The 16,842-nt window shown below is 39.8% G+C and overlaps 2 protein-coding genes across 2 annotated transcripts; one reads left to right on the top strand and one right to left on the bottom strand.

Annotated features, from left to right (window-relative positions):
* Positions 1-7,956: 7,956 nt before the first annotated feature.
* LOC105902967 (tripartite motif-containing protein 16-like) lies at positions 7,957-12,775 on the bottom strand. Its single transcript, XM_012830653.3, has 6 exons — positions 12,558-12,775; positions 11,114-11,209; positions 10,703-10,936; positions 10,330-10,486; positions 9,315-9,362; positions 7,957-9,204 (listed from the first exon to the last, which is right to left on the bottom strand). The coding sequence occupies exons 1-6, from the start codon at positions 12,654-12,656 to the stop codon at positions 8,687-8,689; spliced, it is 1,152 nt and encodes a 383-aa protein (XP_012686107.2). The 5' UTR covers positions 12,657-12,775; the 3' UTR covers positions 7,957-8,686.
* Positions 12,776-13,829: 1,054 nt separating this feature from the next.
* Positions 13,830-16,469, top strand: srrd (SRR1 domain containing). The gene is made up of 7 exons (XM_031570705.2): positions 13,830-14,306; positions 14,464-14,504; positions 14,655-14,815; positions 14,929-15,027; positions 15,327-15,478; positions 15,770-15,815; positions 16,060-16,469. Exons 1-7 carry the CDS (start codon positions 14,164-14,166, stop codon positions 16,249-16,251), a joined length of 834 nt encoding a protein of 277 aa, XP_031426565.1. The 5' UTR covers positions 13,830-14,163; the 3' UTR covers positions 16,252-16,469.
* The last annotated feature ends 373 nt before the right edge of the window (positions 16,470-16,842 follow it).

Here is a 16,842-nt window from a genome sequence, read left to right as displayed (position 1 = left end):
TATTCTGCCTATAACACTTGAATATGTGAAATGATCAGGGAACATCGCTAGCCACCGCCACGTAATAGTCCCTGAGCTATTTAACAGACGGCTGGCAGAGTTGGCTTTGTGAACTGGGATAAGTCCTTGAGGAACGGGTAGTAAATTCTCAGAGAGACATTATCATTTTAGTAATTGCAAGCAGCAAGTGTATCAGTGGTGGTTAACAATAAAATAATTGGAGTCAGATTGGTCAAGTGACAGTTTCAACCTAGCAGTCTCACTAGGGCGCCGGATGAGACATCGTGCATTGACAGGGCTCTCAAGTTTTGAAGACAGGCAAGAGTGACAAGAGTTCTCTTGGCGGCAGAGAGAGCACCAGTAATATGAGTTGGTGCTTCCTACAGTAATAAATGGCCATTTAGAGGTCCATTCACTATTAAAAGAGGTCTTGTAGATGGCTGCTCCTGGGACTTTTCTCCATTTTGTTCTAGCCATCTCCTCCACTGTCTCCTCCTCCTCCACCTGCACCATCTCCTCCTCCTCGAAATGAGTGACTGTCACGCTCAATGCGTGACACTTGAGAGCCCTGTAACATTAATGCACATGATGTGTGCATTGATTCTCTTAAGTGTGTTATTCAAATGTTCTATTGAAGGATTTGTGCAATTGATACATTTAAGTTTGTCTTTCACTTATATTGTTATGTGTGTGCTCAGAGGGGGTTTCGCCCGGGGCGTAATTCCATGTAGAACCGCCACTGGTTGTGGGACTGATTGTGTACACCTGGGAGTGAGGGGATAAGAGGAAGTGGAATGCACACGGGAGGGAGACGTGGAGAGACTGGTTGTGACTGCACTCTGAGGGTGAGTGGCTATAGTGCTGCCAGCAGTGAAGACAGGTACGCAGGGGGAGCGTTTCTTAAAATCAGTGGTGTATAAAGTACCCAAAAGCCATACTTGAGTAAAAGTAAAGATACCTTACTGGAAAATGACTCAAGTAAAAGTAACCTTTTAGAATACTACTTGAGTAAAAGTATTAAAGTATCTGATCTTTACTGTATCAAAAGTAATTTTCTGATATTAAATGTACTTAAGTATTGAAAGTAAAAGTACAAGTAAATGCTGTTAATAAAAAAGCAAAGGGTCAGAATTTTGAGAATTATGAAGTTTATTCCGACTAGAATGAGCATACTTATAAACTGGGCCTTATTTGAACACAATTTTAACACAATAGGCAATACTAAAGCAGCACATTGTAACATTTTGTGAATGGGCAACCTACTCCTGAGTATCCCAAGGTATGCATAAGGCACAACCTGAGAGCAATAACCTGGCGATCTGATACAAGCCATAGCATTACATCAGGATCATCAGTTTTACAAGCAAGTTATCAGTACAGTGACTGTGAAATACTTTTAGCAACATGCACACACATCCCTTGAACAATAATGTTACTAGCAGCTATCTTGCTCCACACTTCTACGTTACTGTACTGTACTTTAGATTGTCACCATCCTAGCTAGCTAGCTAGATACCTCGCCAGAGATGGAATAAAGAATAAGAATAAATAATCTTTGTAGGTTATTAGCTAGCTTGAAATATTATACAGATCTTACCCAGCGGTGAAAGAACATGACTATCTAGTCTCCAAGTTTGTGCTGGTGGCATTTAATGAAGAGGTCGTGGGGTTTTTCATTTTTTGATTAGGACCTGTATGCTTTTGCTTCGATTACTATTGTGTCCCCTTCGTTGTTGATCTTAATGTTTTGGATATATCCTTCCACTGCATATTGCAGTCCATTTTGCCTTGTTCTGGAGGATATCGAGGAGATGCTTGCACAAAAACCTCTGAAAAGATTTGAAAGTAATTTGTAAAATACAATTGTGCCGTCTTCGGTAAGCTCTACGCTGACAGCCAGCTAAACTCTTCCTACAAATCACGACTCTGAAGATGTACGTAGTCCACAGGTTTAATGATAATAGATAGGAAGTGTAAAACTGAAATTTACAAAAGACATAGACAAATCAATTCTAGCATAAACATATAGTCATTGCATACAGTTACGATAGGTTAAATAAACATATATTGTATCTCACAAAATTCACAATAAAGGATAAAACATACCAACGATGCCTTGTTAAGGTCCAGATGTATGCAGGTTAGCTGTAGATAACACGAACATTAAATAATACGCTTGAATTGGCTGAACTGATTAGTTCGTTTGTCTTATTTATAGTTATATAAGGGTCACGCGAATTGACAGTTAAGGCTTAGTTCGTACAATGACAACTTGAAATGAAAACACTTATTGAAGCGCACGAACCACAACGGAAACACAATAGAATGTTAAACATTGTGACAAAACATCTTTTCTTTGCACCTCCCAACCAGACACACCGTAACAAAACAACAATAATATTATATAAAAGAAACTTTTAGACAAAATATGAGATGTTAATCAGGAATAAAGAAAATGTGTTTCATTAAAGAAAAACCATTGAAGTATCTGTTTTCCATTAATGTGTGATGAATCACACTGTCAAGGCTAGTTTACTTTGTAATGTCACATCAATTGCAAATCTGACCGGTTTTTAAACGCTTCTCACTGCAAAATTGACATATGCCATTCATTTAGATAAATGAATCACAAAGCATGTATTGTATTAAATTGTTTTTTTAATCACTTGACAGACCTAATGTAAATCAAACTCTGTTTTCATACATCACATAAAAGCCATAAAATACACTACATAACAGCCAATACACACTGGTGAGATCAATTCAAAACTTTACTGTAGAAACCTGTTACTGCAATGAGTGATGACACCCCAGAACATCTTCACATGATGAACACAATATAAAGACACAACACATGGATACAGTACATTTTCAAAACATTTAATTCCTCAATGTACTGTAGTAGTAAAATAAACTGAAATTTGATTTAAAAAAAAAAAAACTGAAAAAAGTAAATATGCAACTGATATGTAAAGAACATTGAATACAGTAAAACAATTTCCATGTATTTACCAAAAAAATCTACATATAAAAAAAACGGTTCTTACTTAAAGAGAGGTCTTTGTTGACCCATTGTTCCAAAACAAGTGAAGTGACCCATTTGTGTAATTTTGGTGACATTTTTTCACCTTTCCTGAGGTTCTGATTGGTGTGTGACCAATTTGAACTCTTAGGGCCTCATTTATTAACACTGCGACCGCAGCGCAATCTGCGCCTTTGCCAACTCACATATAGCGCACGGTATTTTGCATCGTATTTATCAAACAAGAATCTCATCTGAATGTGTCGACGCCTTACCAAGCGTAATCAGCGCCTAACACTGCCCATTAGTGTTATTTAGCGCACAGCTAAAATAGGGAAGAAAGAACCTGCCTGTTCCTTCCACCATGGATGTTTTGTTAAAATTAGAATTAGAGCTTTTGGTATACGAGATTACAGCAAACTAACCCGGCTAAATATAGAAACTCATAAATATTTCTCCATTTAGCCCTTCCGTCCACACTAAAAGTTGTGACCACTTTTATTGGTGAGCTGATTTTGGGAAATTAAACTTTTCAGCGAACATTGAGTTTCTGGGTTACTATGGTTACCCCTCAGGGTGCCTGTGCAGCTTCATATTAACGAGTTTATGTTCACGACTTCATATTCACACATATTAACATGAGTTAATCACACACAGGCAACTGCAAACTGTTAAGATGGTTCCCTAAGCTAGAGATAGCTAGGATAGTTAATAGTAGTGCTGTCAGTTTAACGCGTTATTAATGGCGTTAACGCAAACCCATTTTAACGGCGTGAATTTTTTTATCGCGAGATTAACGCGATTCTTTTTTTTTTTTTAGATTCACATTCTTTTTGGCCTCGCAAACTGTGTAGTAGGCTAACGTTACGGTTTGAGTGAATGGTGAGCGCGATACAGCGAAATGGATGATACAAAGCTTCTGAATGGAAAGTTTACTTTTAAAAGTTTTGTTGTGCAAAAGAAGCCAGCTTCACTGTTGTCTGAAAAGGTCAACAGGCAGCTGGCTGAAAGCAAAGAAGTAGTCGGCTTACCTTTTATTGGTAACCTAACTGTTATGGTTCATTGTTTCTGAAATAATAGGCCTGACTGCTATGTTCCCAGCAAAATTGAAAAAAAGAAAATATTAAGCCATGGTTTAACTGCACTATAGGCTTGTCCTTGTTTACCTGAAATGTGCACTTTATAATTTTATTTTGTACCGCCCTGTTTGGCAATGTTGGTTTTCAATCAAATAAAACATTTGCATAAAGCAAGCCAATCCACTTTTCCATGTTGATAAGGGCATTAAAATAAAAATAAAATTATGGAAAAAAGAAATAACCGAAGGGACTTATAGAATAGATAAAAATGTGCGATTAATCGCGATTAATTTTGAGTTAACTATGACATAAATGCGATTAATCGCGATTAAATATTTTAATCGTTTGACAGCACTAGTTAATAGTCAGGTTAACTGCCCCATAGCATCCCAATAAATGGTCTGGTAGGAATACACGACACCCCCTACTTTAAAACGGCGTATTCCAACACTGAAAACCATGCTTTTCAAAAACGCTGCCCTAGGCGGATACATTTGAAAACTGGAGTTGTAGCGTGTGTAACAGAGTTGAAATGAACCTAACTTTAGATTAAGTGAATTCAAACAAAATTTGTATTTCACATACCATTGTGATCCAATGTTTTTTTGATGTTCTATGTGAAACCTGGAAATGTCCTAAATACTATACTGCATTAACTAATGTTCAATATGAGGCTGCGCGACTGCTTGTTTATTTTCTTTCACTTTAACGCATTTTGGGCGTTTGCACTACCCGTACCTTAGAGCTAGTCTATCCCTGTTGGAGGTAAGCCGGCTTTGGGAGCGCTCCGTGAATAATTTGATATTTTAATAAATGAACATGTTTTACTTACTAACTATTAATTGTATATAAATGTATATAAGTTGCACTAGTGGACGCTCTAGCAAACTAACGATAGGAAGTGATTTGTAGAGGTTGTAACCAACATAAAATATATTTTGGCGGCAACCACGCTGCGCTATGCGTTAGGGAGAGCATTGTCCTGAGTTTGGTTTTGTGCTTTTTCAGACGTATGTATGCAGTCGCGTTTGCAGTAAAGAGTTTGAGGAAAAATTGTTTCTATTGTGAATGCAGGTATGTGGTTTGTACAAAATGTAAATGTTTAAGAACGTGTATATATATATATTGCAAGTGTTCAAACTATACGATCATTCAGTGTGCTATGCCAGTGCTGTCTGTCTTTTTGTTTGATTTATTTAGTCCTTTGGTTTGCATGAAGATTAACAAGCCGTCCATTTTGATTTCCATACGATTTAGAATGCTTTGCAACGCATGCAGTTAGCCAGTAAGGCAGTGTTTGCTAGCCCGTACCAGAGAGCTAGTCTATCCCTGTTGGAGACGTATGTATGCAGTCGCGTTTGCAGTAAAGAGTTTGAGGATTAATTGTTTCTATTGTGAATGCAGGCAATAAAAGCCACTGTGAAGAACCCCTGGTCCGATTCTCTGTCATTGATATACACGAGAGTGAGGGTCGTTACACGTGGACAGGGGAAACTGACGTTTTCAGTCGTTCGGTTGCCATGGCAGTAGGGGTAGCTTGCGCTTGAGTGGCTATAACATGAAAATAAACATGGAAGGTGAAATGAATATGCTGCTCTGTCTCTACAATTTACTTACCGGTAGTTTATTTAGTGTACTTCGAGTACAAGTACTTTTCCTGAATAGATACGCGTTACTCCTACGCAGAAGGTGTGCACTGTACTAGGTGTGCTTCAGTGACGTGCGGTGAGGTTCGTGGCTGGTGAGGCACTGATTTTTTCAGAGTCAAATTTACAAATACATAAACCCAATTTAGTAACGGCGCCTATTAACGCCCGAAACCTATTAACAGCCTCACGCAGGTACATGTTACTTAATATTGATTTCTATATCAACCAGGATAACGGATTTTAAACACCATACGCTCCTACCCAAAGGGGGTATTTAACTTGTATGTGTGCAAAAAATTGCAGTACAGCGTTATTTAGTGTACTAGACAGCGATTTATTTCTGTGTGTACAAACCCTCATGGAACAAACTGAACGAATTCGATTTCGCAAACAAGTTTCAGTTGAAATCCAAACAAGTTACCAGTCCTAATCTAGACACCCACCGCTACTGAAATATGTAAGATTGATTGATTAAAGATTTTTCGATCTATAAATGTTTTTACGCTTCTGACAGTCTGCCCCAGGGCAGCTGTGGCTACTGATGTAGCTTACCACCACCGGTATGACTGTGTATGAATGACTACTGGACTCTGGACTCTGTAAAGCGACTTCGGGTATTTAGAGAAGCGCTATATAAAATTGAATTGATTGGTTGATTGATTTTAATAGCTGGGGCGTTAATAGGCGCCTTTACGATAGAGTATCTAAGATCACCATTCAATTGGCAGCTTTCACATTGACTACTGGTTGTTTTTCATATCAGCATTCTTTACACACACATAGGTAAGGTGCATACAGTAGGCAGCTGCTAGCTTGTGATGAACTCATGTGTAAATATTATGCACTCATGAATATGAACTTTTTCTTACGAAGTTGCACAAGCACCCTGAGGGTTTCTACCTTTTCCCATTATAATTTTAAGAGTTAAATCGAGGAGACTATAACATCAGCTAGATAACCAGCTATCATTTCATGCAAATTGAACTCTTCCGATTAACTCGTAAGGTTATTAAGTGTCCTTAGCTAGCTAATTAGCTAACGTAGCAACAGGATAACCATTGCAACCAGGAAACACAACTTACCTACAAATTAAGTTTAATTTCTCAAAATCAGCTCACCAATAAAAAGCAGTCTTGGGTTCCAAGTGATCATAACCACTTGAGTGATGTTAAATGGTTTCACATAGACATAAAACAATCCCAATAGAAATAATGGGAAATCAACGGAGCTGCCGCTGTAAGTTCAAAACCAAATTTATTCTTGAGGTTCCAAACATGTTCGAAGCAATTTGGCTTTGAATGTGAGAAGTCGATCGAGTTATCTTCTGTCCCGTCGCTTGAAGCATACCTTTTAACTCCGGCATTGGTCTCCCATTATTAATCATTTCACGTTTGGACTGAAAGTCCAGTTTTGAGAACTGCTTCAGCTTAGCAATAAAATCTTCCATTTTCGCCGTCAAGTAGAAGTGTAGAAGAATAGCAACGTTTCCCAGCATAACCCCGACAGGTGCGCTCTCGCACGCCCCCTTCATTGAGGCAGAGGTACTGTGTGCCTCACCTACATGATTTTTCAATGCGTTTTGAGCTCAGCTCAAAGGTTCTACGCATGCGCACGCATGCGCAAAACCCAGTTTGGAGCGATTGCGCAATCCTAGGTGAGGCACTGCCTCACTAGCTCCCATAGACAATACATAGTGCCTAACCTGACCGCACGTCCCTTGTTTTCTCCCGTCTATTTGAATAGGATATGCGCAAATTCAGCGAATTCAGCGATTTTGATTATAAAAATGCTCGAAATGATTGGAATCATGCAGAAATTACACCTATACCACAGATTAGTAGAGAAATATCAATATTTATTTTATTTTATTTTATAATTTTTTTTTTTTTTTTTACTTTTCAAGATGACAGGTGAGGCTCTGCCGAACTTTTCCCGAACAGCTAGCTGGTGGGACAGTTTGTAATTATATTTGTTTGTATGCCTATTGAATGATATATCAAATATAAACATTTAAAAAAACATAATATTTCTGATGTTCGTATTTTTCAAATTTCTCGCAGGCACATAGTTTTCGTTTAGCAGCTGATATGTCATGCTAAAACACCTCTTGTTTCGTTACTAATACATAATTAGGCGCACTTTACGCATCTTCTCCCATCTCTTTGCGACGAACACCCACCTTTCCCACACCCACTTGCCAGCAGCAGTAATCTGCGCTTTTACTCAGGTGCGCCTCCTTTGGAAATACGGTTTTATGTCTTTACCCGCTATTTTATGCCTGAAATGGGCGCAATCCTGTTAGTAAATGAGGCCCTTAGTGTTTCCACCTGAGGAATTGTGTGCTAGTTAGGTTCGAGCTGTGATGACTCAATTTAAAGAAATCGAATGTAATGCCAGCGCTTATTAAATAAGCACATGGTGCAGCCAGTGATATACTGTATGAAGGGATGTGTTAGTAGAGTTTATCACAGAAAGTTCAACAAATCTGAATCAGATGTAAAAAAGAAAAAGGGGGGATAGTGTTTTGTAGTTTGGGAAATTAGTCTTCTGGAAGATGGCCTCATGGTTTGGGATGTTAGGTTAATAGGCCCAGTTATAGTGTGTAAGCTATCGAGAACATCTGTAATAAAGGTAATCTAAAACAAACCAAGGTAATTTAACAAATTACTTCCTTCTGTTTTATTTGCATATTAATTAACATCCCAATTTAGGGTTGTAAATACATTCTAAGTTTGGCCTCAGATGTCAACGGCAGAGGGTTGTTTTCTTCCCAGACCACCGCCACACCAGTGCGGTACACTTGCAAATACGTGGGGTCACCCCAGCGCTCCACCCCAGAGTCACAACAGCTTCACTGGTGATCTAATGTCTAACCCTAAACCCAGGGTAGAGAGGCTGGGTGAATGAAGTCTGGATTCAGCATCTGTACATCTCAGTCATAACAGCTTAACTGATGATCTAAAGCCAACCAAAAACCCAGGGTAGAGTGTGTGAGTGAATGTGGTTTGGACTCTGTGCAGGAGGGTCATTGTGTCAGAGATGCTGTAGAAGGCCAGAGTTCCTGCCCCGTGATCCACATACACTCCTATTCTGGAGCTGCGTACTAGAGGGAGTTCAGTCTCTTTATCATCGTGTCTGAAAAAGGAGCTGGAGCTGAAGAGCTTCATACTCCAGGACTGATCATTACATCCAATCACACTCTTATTCTCTCTTGTCCTGCTGATGCTTTTATATGAGACTGCTATATCAACTGCATTCTCCCCACCCCACTCAACCTCCCAGTAGCAGCGTCCAGTCACACCCTCTCTACACAGCACCTGAGGCCACCCATCAAACCTCTCTGGATGATCAGGATATGACTGGAGCTCAGCTCTCCATTCCACCCTTCTGTTCCCCTCTGACAGATGGAGGTATTTGTCTGCTGTGTTTGTGTCCAGTGTGAAGTGACAGAAATCTGATGGAGAAGAAGCCAGGACAAATTTAGGTCTTTATGTTGGATGTGTGAGTGTGTGTGTGTGTGTGTGTGTATGTGTGTGTGGGGGGATAAGTGCATGCCTTACTTACACCGTAATAACACCTCTCTAGTCAGTGGTTCTGGAAAAACAGCCTGGACTTCAGACACGGCGACAGAAAACATTGCATTATAATCAATCAAACTCAGTAAGACGTGCATTATAACCAATTAAACTCTGTAAGAAGTGCATATATGAGAATAACAGCATGTTCATCTTTAAACCCCAACAGTAGAGATAAAAAAAACAGGTTAGGTTATGTCTTGAGTCTCTAACTGTTTAAATCCTAAAGGTCTCCAACCTCCCACTGATAAGTAAAGATGGAGATGCATTCATTCAAGAGTCGCTTATCTTCAATAGGATGGTAAGGGCATGTTTAGAAGTCCTTCAGTTTTTAACCATCTGAATCTGTTCATTAACATCAACTACAGAAGTAATGGGTGAAACCAGTTGGTTTAGTGCATATGCATTGGTATGTTTAGGTATGTGGATATGTTTATGTAAATCAACATAGAAATGCTTGTTTCTCAACCAGAACATTAAATTAATCTTCTATCTCCACCAGCTTCATTTTCTGTCGAGAAATGTGTGTGTGTCTGTTTGTGTGTGTGTGTGGGTGTTTTTATAAGAACCTGTTGTTTTATGTGGCATTGTGACTCTCCAGCTAGTTACATGATGTGCCCCCTTACCACTGATAAGATGGAGAAGAGCTTATGTAAGAGTCAATCAACTTCATTACTTGGACTGTAGCATGCTCTGGCTCACAAAAGCACTCACTACGCAGAATCTGCCTGCATTACTGCCATACTGTGTGTATTTATATAGCACCAATAACAATTGAAATAGTCTCTAGGCACTTTACAGAGCCCAGAGGATAAACCCCCTAAAGCGCTAAGGTGACTAAGGAGAGAAAACTCCCTTGGAAGAAACCTTGAGCAGCTTGAACACTTTTTTTTACAATCATTCACCATCCCAATGTATTCATTAATCCATCCCAAAGATAGAAGAAGCACTGTTAGTAACTACATGCATGAGCAGAGTAAACACACTGAAAGAATGTGACCAACCAGCTGATATCTTCATGACCTCCTGCTGGCAGAAATGTTCCAGCTGCCCCTCTAGTGTGGAGACAGATTTCTTCACAGCTTCAAAAGAGAGATTTTGGTTGATAGTGATGCTGGAAGAGTCTTTAGACTGAGGTGGGTCACTAACAGTCTGGGAAAACTGGAAACACAAGAGAGAGAGAGAGAGACTGGATATTGGGTATTTGTTAGCAGGGCTTTCACCATGAATATTATATCTGAAAGACACCCTTTAAGAATGACCCGATGAGGACACTTTAACATCCAAACGAGATAACATCATTATGTCAAAACATACCAAAACTAAAGTATACAATTATACCAAACATTTTGTAACTAACCATGCACCAACACCTACCTTGAGGAAATGGATGTGATCCTCTGTGTGTAAAAACTGCCCCAGCTTAGCATCTCTCCTCTTCAGCTCAGCAATCTCCTGCTCCAGTCGCTTCAGGAGTCCTTCAGCCCGACTCACCGCAGCCTTCTCCTGAGTTCTGATCAGCTCTTTCACCAGAGAGCGACTTCTCTCAATAGAGCGGATCATCTCAGTGAAGATCCTCTCACTGTCCTCCAGTGCTGTCTTTACAGAGCTCTGTTAGGAGACACACAAAGAGAAGGGGCCCATCTCAAGCAACCCACTCACTCAGCTCTTCTATACAGCCTTTTACCAACAGCATGTCACAGAGGAAGTTTAAAGTGACTCAGCATTACAGACTCCTCTCTGGCTGACTGCAACCAGCTGTCCTCCTCTCCTCTGGTCAGTGCTCACCTTGAGAGTCTCCACAGCCTTCCTCAGATCCTGCAGCTTATTCTCTCTCTCCTGGATTATCTGATGGCTTTTACTCTGGGTCTCTCCCAAGTGTGTCTATGTTGAAGAAATACATCACATCCACACTACACAGTTATAGTGGTACCATAGATGTATTATTAGTTTTCATGGCATTTATAGAAAGAATGAACCAGACAAAATACTGATAACTTATCATAATCACAATCAAAGTTTGTCTTGTGGAGTGGAATTGATCAAAATGAACCAATCCAACCCATCCTTACTTCCAGTCTAGTACCCTAATCACCAGGTCCCTGCTTATTGCCAGTTCAGCACCGTAATCACTGTGCTAATCTGAAAGGGTCTGGGCATCTTTGCCACAAACAGCATAGGGTGACCAGATGTACGAGTTTTCCAGAGACAGTTCCAGGTTTTAGTGGCCTGTCCTCGTTTTTAACTGTGAATTAAGAACAGACCGGAAAGCCCTAAAGACCAGGCAGCAGAGCAGAACTCTCGTGTTGTGCTTGTTTTGGCCAACAGAGGGGCTGGCTGCTCATTATAGCTGCTTCATATCACTCTTCTTCTTCTACTAACCACTTGCTCGCCTTGTTTGAGAGAAAACTGCTATGTAAAACTCAACCAGAAGTGTCATGTGAATCCACGACATCACCACAAACGTCTTCTCAAGCCAGGAGGTAACGCATGGGTTAAAGCAGGGGTGAGGTTACAGGATTTGGGAATCGTACTATCAGGTGATAGGTATCTAATTTGTATAGGCATTCGATCTAGTATACGTTACTGTTGGTGTCTCAGTTACAGTGTGTGTATTAGTCTGGTATTGTTGCCTGCCTGTCTTCTCTGTCTTGTATGTAGCTTACATAATTAAATACATTGTATTGAACCATAGTAGTTTGACAATTTTTGTTATGGGGTGTTCCATAGTTTAGCATTGCTTCATGGTAGGCTGTATGATTTTCTGACGCAGTCTACAAAGTTACTTAGTTCAAAATACATGAAACAGGAACTGCCCCACATTTTTATTTCATAAATTAAATACATTGGAGGTTGTAATGATATATTGACCACCGAATTGGAAATGTCGCCGCTTTTAATTTCAGAAATCTGGTCACTTTATGAGCACCTCTTATAATAAATTAATGTTGAATAAGACAAGTGTTACAAAATATCTGTTGAACATAAAACAGCCAATGTAGCAAAATGCTATTAGCCTACATATCAAGTGTAGTTTTGTAGTAGAAAATTCTCTGGTACCTATAATGTCGTGTTTTCAACATCATAATTTTTCTGGTAGTCATTTTCTGTCTCGCTCTATACCGGGACTCAAAAGGACGAGACGAGAGGCGGTGTCATTCCAATTGTACACCCAATAGCCATATGCTACTACGTAAGTGGAATACTCCACAAAGAGAACTCCTGTCCTTACCCGTTTCTCCTTATTCTCTGAAACGGTGTCATGGCCTTTCAGTTCATCCACAACGCGACACGTAAAAAGGTCCTGGTTACTTGAAATCGCATCTGCCATTCTTCTTAACTGCTCATAAACACTTCGCGAAGCTATTGCACAACTTTCCTCTTAGTTTCGTTTCTAATGAGTTTGACACACAGCTTGGAAATTACTTCCTTGTGTGAGGGTCAATGTGCAAACCGCCTTTTGTCATGGACAAAAAGTAACATGGATTGCTGTACGGACGATGTGATCTGTTAATGCTTATGAGAACACCACACATTCATAAGCCTTTCATTTCTTGAGATTTTTTTGAATATTTTAGTCTATCTAACGTATTGCTATTGGTAAACATAAACATATAAAAATGTGGGTTAATTTCGAACTAAGAAAGATTTTAAGTGCTTGCATACTGCGGGACACCGTCTGTTGGATATAAGCAGTAATGGTGCCATCTAGTGGAGTTCATTTGCAGTATAAATTAATTCAAAAGAATTTTACTGAAAAGCCTTTAATGCACTGTAGGATAGAGACCCCTCATGACTAATGTTTTTTCTCTGCTGAAATTGAATATATAAGAAAATAAATGGACGAAGGTGCAGAGTTGTTTTCTTCATGGATTTTTTATTTCTTTTTTAAGAGGAGGCTGCAGAGCATGTGTGTATGACTTGTGTGAGCGACAGAGGTTAGGCGACTCATTAAGGCAGAGGATCACCTAGTAGTGTCTAAAAGGGAAAACTGAGCATAACAGGACCACTGTAAGGATGCCATTGATCTGTCATAAGAGAATGCAAGTTTTGAAACTCCTCATATAAAGGGGTGAAATGCATATTATAGCAATGAGCAAGAGTCAGGTTTTCTCTTTGAAGTTTATTGCATCTCCTGTGGCTTCAGCATCATTATCTGGGATTCCAACAGAGAGACCTATACATGCATGCATACATGCATACATACAGTACCAGTCAAAAGTTTGGACACACCTTCTCATTTTTTTAGACGTTTTTTCTTTACTTTTATTATTTTCTACATTGTAGATTAATACTGAAGACATGTAAACTACGAAAGACCACATGGAATTATGTACTAAACAAAAAAAGTGTTATCTACAATGTAGAAAATAATAAAAGTAAAGAAAAAACTTCTCAAAAAATGAGAAGGTGTGTCCAAACTTTTGACTGGTACTGTACATACATGCATGCATGCATACATACATACAGCTTCAGAATATGACAGTATAAGCAGTTTTTCGTCGTTTTTTTTCCAGATGACAAATTTTCTAGGCTACCTTGTAATGCCCGATGACTGCGAGGAACTTTTATTTTGAAAAACGCGGAACTTTTAGTTTGATGACTGTAGCTGTCTGTCGCTATCATGCCAGGAAACTGACTAACGTAGCTCGTTACATTCAACATTTGTCAACACGTGAAACGGCCACCGTGAATTGACTTTGAACTGTTATATCGAAAACGATAAAACGTCACTGAAAACGATAAAATGTGCTGTAGATTACGTATAATAACTGTAAAGAGACCTAACGTTATCTCCATCGCGTGCTCTAACTTGTATTTCTGACTTGGGCAACTGTATGATGGCCAGTAACAGTGAGTGGCAGGTAGCAGGTCGGCGTAAAGGTGCCTCGGGTAAAAAGAAGAAAACACGGACTGTTGATCATCCAGTCGTCGAAGCTGGAGACAGCTATCGAGATCAGCGACGTGTCACGGAGTCTATGTGAGCAACACACATATAACTGTATTCAAAACGTCTCTCCAGTTCAGATAACAGCAGTATCCTGACTGCTGCTCAGACCTACACACATTCACACACAAACACATAGCTTACATGCACAAACCATAACTCCGTTTCAATACTCCATCTCTTCCCGCAGGAATGAACTGAGAGTAGAGGACTTCTGGTTAGAGTGGAAAGGCTAGTGATGTCTCTTGTCTCCATTTTTTTTCCCATGCATAGTCTAGCTACATTGGCTTGACCTAACCGCTAAATTGCCAGCCTGTTGTAGATGCTGAAATTGTCCCATGAAAGATTTATTTTTAGCAATCTCCATCTTGCTGTTTGCAGATCTTCTAGGACGGTTGTCCAGTGGGTCCTGTACAGGTCAGACAGGTGTCCAGAGTGAATGCCTACAGGACTGTGTGTGTTACGGTCTGGGCAGCTTTTCCACGTGTGTGTCTGCACGATATCAACTGGCCCTGCTGCTACTCCTGCTAGATGCTCTCAAGGTAGGCCATGTACAAAGCCAGCTAAGCTAACGCCTGGCATGCAGTCTGGGCCATGCACATGCTTGCAAACACAGCATGTCTTCCATGTCACTCACAAGCTTTTCTCTGTACAGATTCCAGTGGAGCGCTGCAGTGTGTATGATCCTGTGTTCTCTCCAACAGAGCGTGAGACACTTACAGCACTGGGCTTTACGGTTCTCACAGAAAATGAGGTAAACACACACAAATGCATGAAAACTGCAGGTGACACTCGTTTTATTGTTAAATTAATTTAATCTTTTTTGTTTGTTTGTTTGTTTAACATTTTAAGTGTTATTGTATTTACTGTCTTAAGATACTCTTCAGAGGAAGTCTCAGTAAAATCTGAATCTGTGTATATAAGTTGTACAGTTTTAAGGGGCTTTACAGACAGTGCTTGTGTGTGTGTTATTTCTTTTTTGTTTATCAACCCCTGTGTTTTGCATTGTGGATTATACCCGGACACTCATCCTGTTACATGTGTTTGTTTTAGGAAGGCAAGCGAGCTGTGCATCAGCCGACACTCTTCTACCTGATGCATTGTGGGAAGGCTCTGTATAACAACCTACTCTGGAAGAACTGGAGCTCTCAGACCCTGCCCAAACTCCTTGTCATTGGCAACAGTTTCCTTGGCATCCAAGAGAGGTATGTCCTTACTGATGGTGCCAAAAATTCCATACTGTCCAGGTTCAGGTCAACAATTTGGCTTGAGAATTCACAAGTTGTTGATTTCAAAAATATAAGCTGGGCTAAAGGGAACAATTCTTATGTTTTATAAGATCCCTTATTCCAGGTTGTTTGTAGTGCTGAGCAGAATCCTATTTAAAGCATTTAATGTAGAGCATCAACAAATGAACAGCAGTTTATTCTTAAATCTGCCACTTAAATTGCCATTTAAACTGTGTGTATGTGTGTGTGTGTCCATTTTCTCCATAGAACGCTGCAAAGGGAGCTTCAGAGAGACTATGCCTACCTGTCTACTGTATCCTTTCACTCAAAGAATACCAACATCAGCTTCTGCTTCTAGTTCTTTACTGTTAAAAAGCAAAGATCTAAAAAAGATCAGTTCTATCAATTCTATTATAACAATACTGGAAGACTTTTGCAGAGTAAGGGGATCACTAGTGATGCTTCATCTTGTAAGCTTTTATCTCTCACAGTTTCGCTACAGGGGTGTTTGTTACGCAGAATTGTGTTAGGACCTTGACTACTCCCACTGTTGCCAGGCGATGAGTGTGTGTGATGAGACGACACTGCCGTGCTCGCCACGGTTTTTGGATGTGTTCAACGACACGGCGCTGATCCACTTCTCCCCTCAGAGCCTCAGCAAGCTCCCAGAATCCACCTGGGCTGACCCAGAAGAGCCTCAGTACCAGCATTGCCAAGACCTGGAGATCATCAGGAGAGAGCAGAGATGACACGTGTGTGTGTGTGTGTGTGTACGCGCACACGCACATATTGAATTAGGAGGTGTGGGTGTGTGAGTGAGGGACAGGTGCATGTTTAAGAAAAAGAAAGTGTATGTGTGAGAGTGTATGTAATGGGACCTACTATGTGTGCCATCACTGGGGGGTTATTAGAGTATAAAACAATGTTATGTGAGAATATTATTGAAATAAATGTATTTGCACAGTAAGTTACCATGATGTCCTGTTCACTGATTTAATCAAAGTCATAGATTTTGACCATGGTGTAATAACTTCTATTGATATTTATATATGTTATGAAAACATTAAAACAAGAGGTATAAATTAAAGGATCATGTGGCAGTTATGTGAACAAATACTATTGGGGGCTGGGCGAGCGTAATGCAACAAATTAAATATTTGTTTTTATGTTTACACACCACTCCCGTGTTTGTTTCAGTTAGACTGAGCTAACCCCTTGTCTGCAAACAGATAATATCTACCAACCAGATATACCTACAACATTAATGTTAGTTTTTATTTCCCACACATTTTCCCTCTATCTCAGTAAATCCTATCAAATGGCAACTACCTTTTTCCCAC

This window comes from Clupea harengus, chromosome 7 (assembly GCF_900700415.2).
Source record: "Clupea harengus chromosome 7, Ch_v2.0.2, whole genome shotgun sequence".
In the NCBI taxonomy this organism is placed as follows: domain Eukaryota; kingdom Metazoa; phylum Chordata; class Actinopteri; order Clupeiformes; family Clupeidae; genus Clupea; species Clupea harengus.
The sequence above is the reverse complement of the archived record's forward strand: the minus strand, read 5'-3'. Positions and strand labels throughout refer to the sequence as shown.

What these genes read in the sequence shown, in the direction of transcription:
- LOC105902967 (XM_012830653.3), bottom strand. Translation starts at nt 12,656, where the DNA reads ATGGCAGATGCGATTTCAAGTAACCAGGACCTTTTTACGTGTCGCGTT. An exon ending in CAGAGAATAAGGAGAAACGG is followed by an intron (nt 11,210 to 12,557) that starts GTAAGGACAGGA and finishes TCTTCAACATAG; the next exon opens with ACACACTTGGGAGAGACCCA. An exon ending in AGGCTGTGGAGACTCTCAAG is followed by an intron (nt 10,937 to 11,113) that starts GTGAGCACTGAC and finishes GTCTCCTAACAG; the next exon opens with AGCTCTGTAAAGACAGCACT.
- srrd (XM_031570705.2), top strand. Translation starts at nt 14,164, where the DNA reads ATGATGGCCAGTAACAGTGAGTGGCAGGTAGCAGGTCGGCGTAAAGGT. An exon ending in CGGTTCTCACAGAAAATGAG is followed by an intron (nt 15,028 to 15,326) that starts GTAAACACACAC and finishes TGTTTGTTTTAG; the next exon opens with GAAGGCAAGCGAGCTGTGCA. An exon ending in TTCCTTGGCATCCAAGAGAG is followed by an intron (nt 15,479 to 15,769) that starts GTATGTCCTTAC and finishes TTTTCTCCATAG; the next exon opens with AACGCTGCAAAGGGAGCTTC.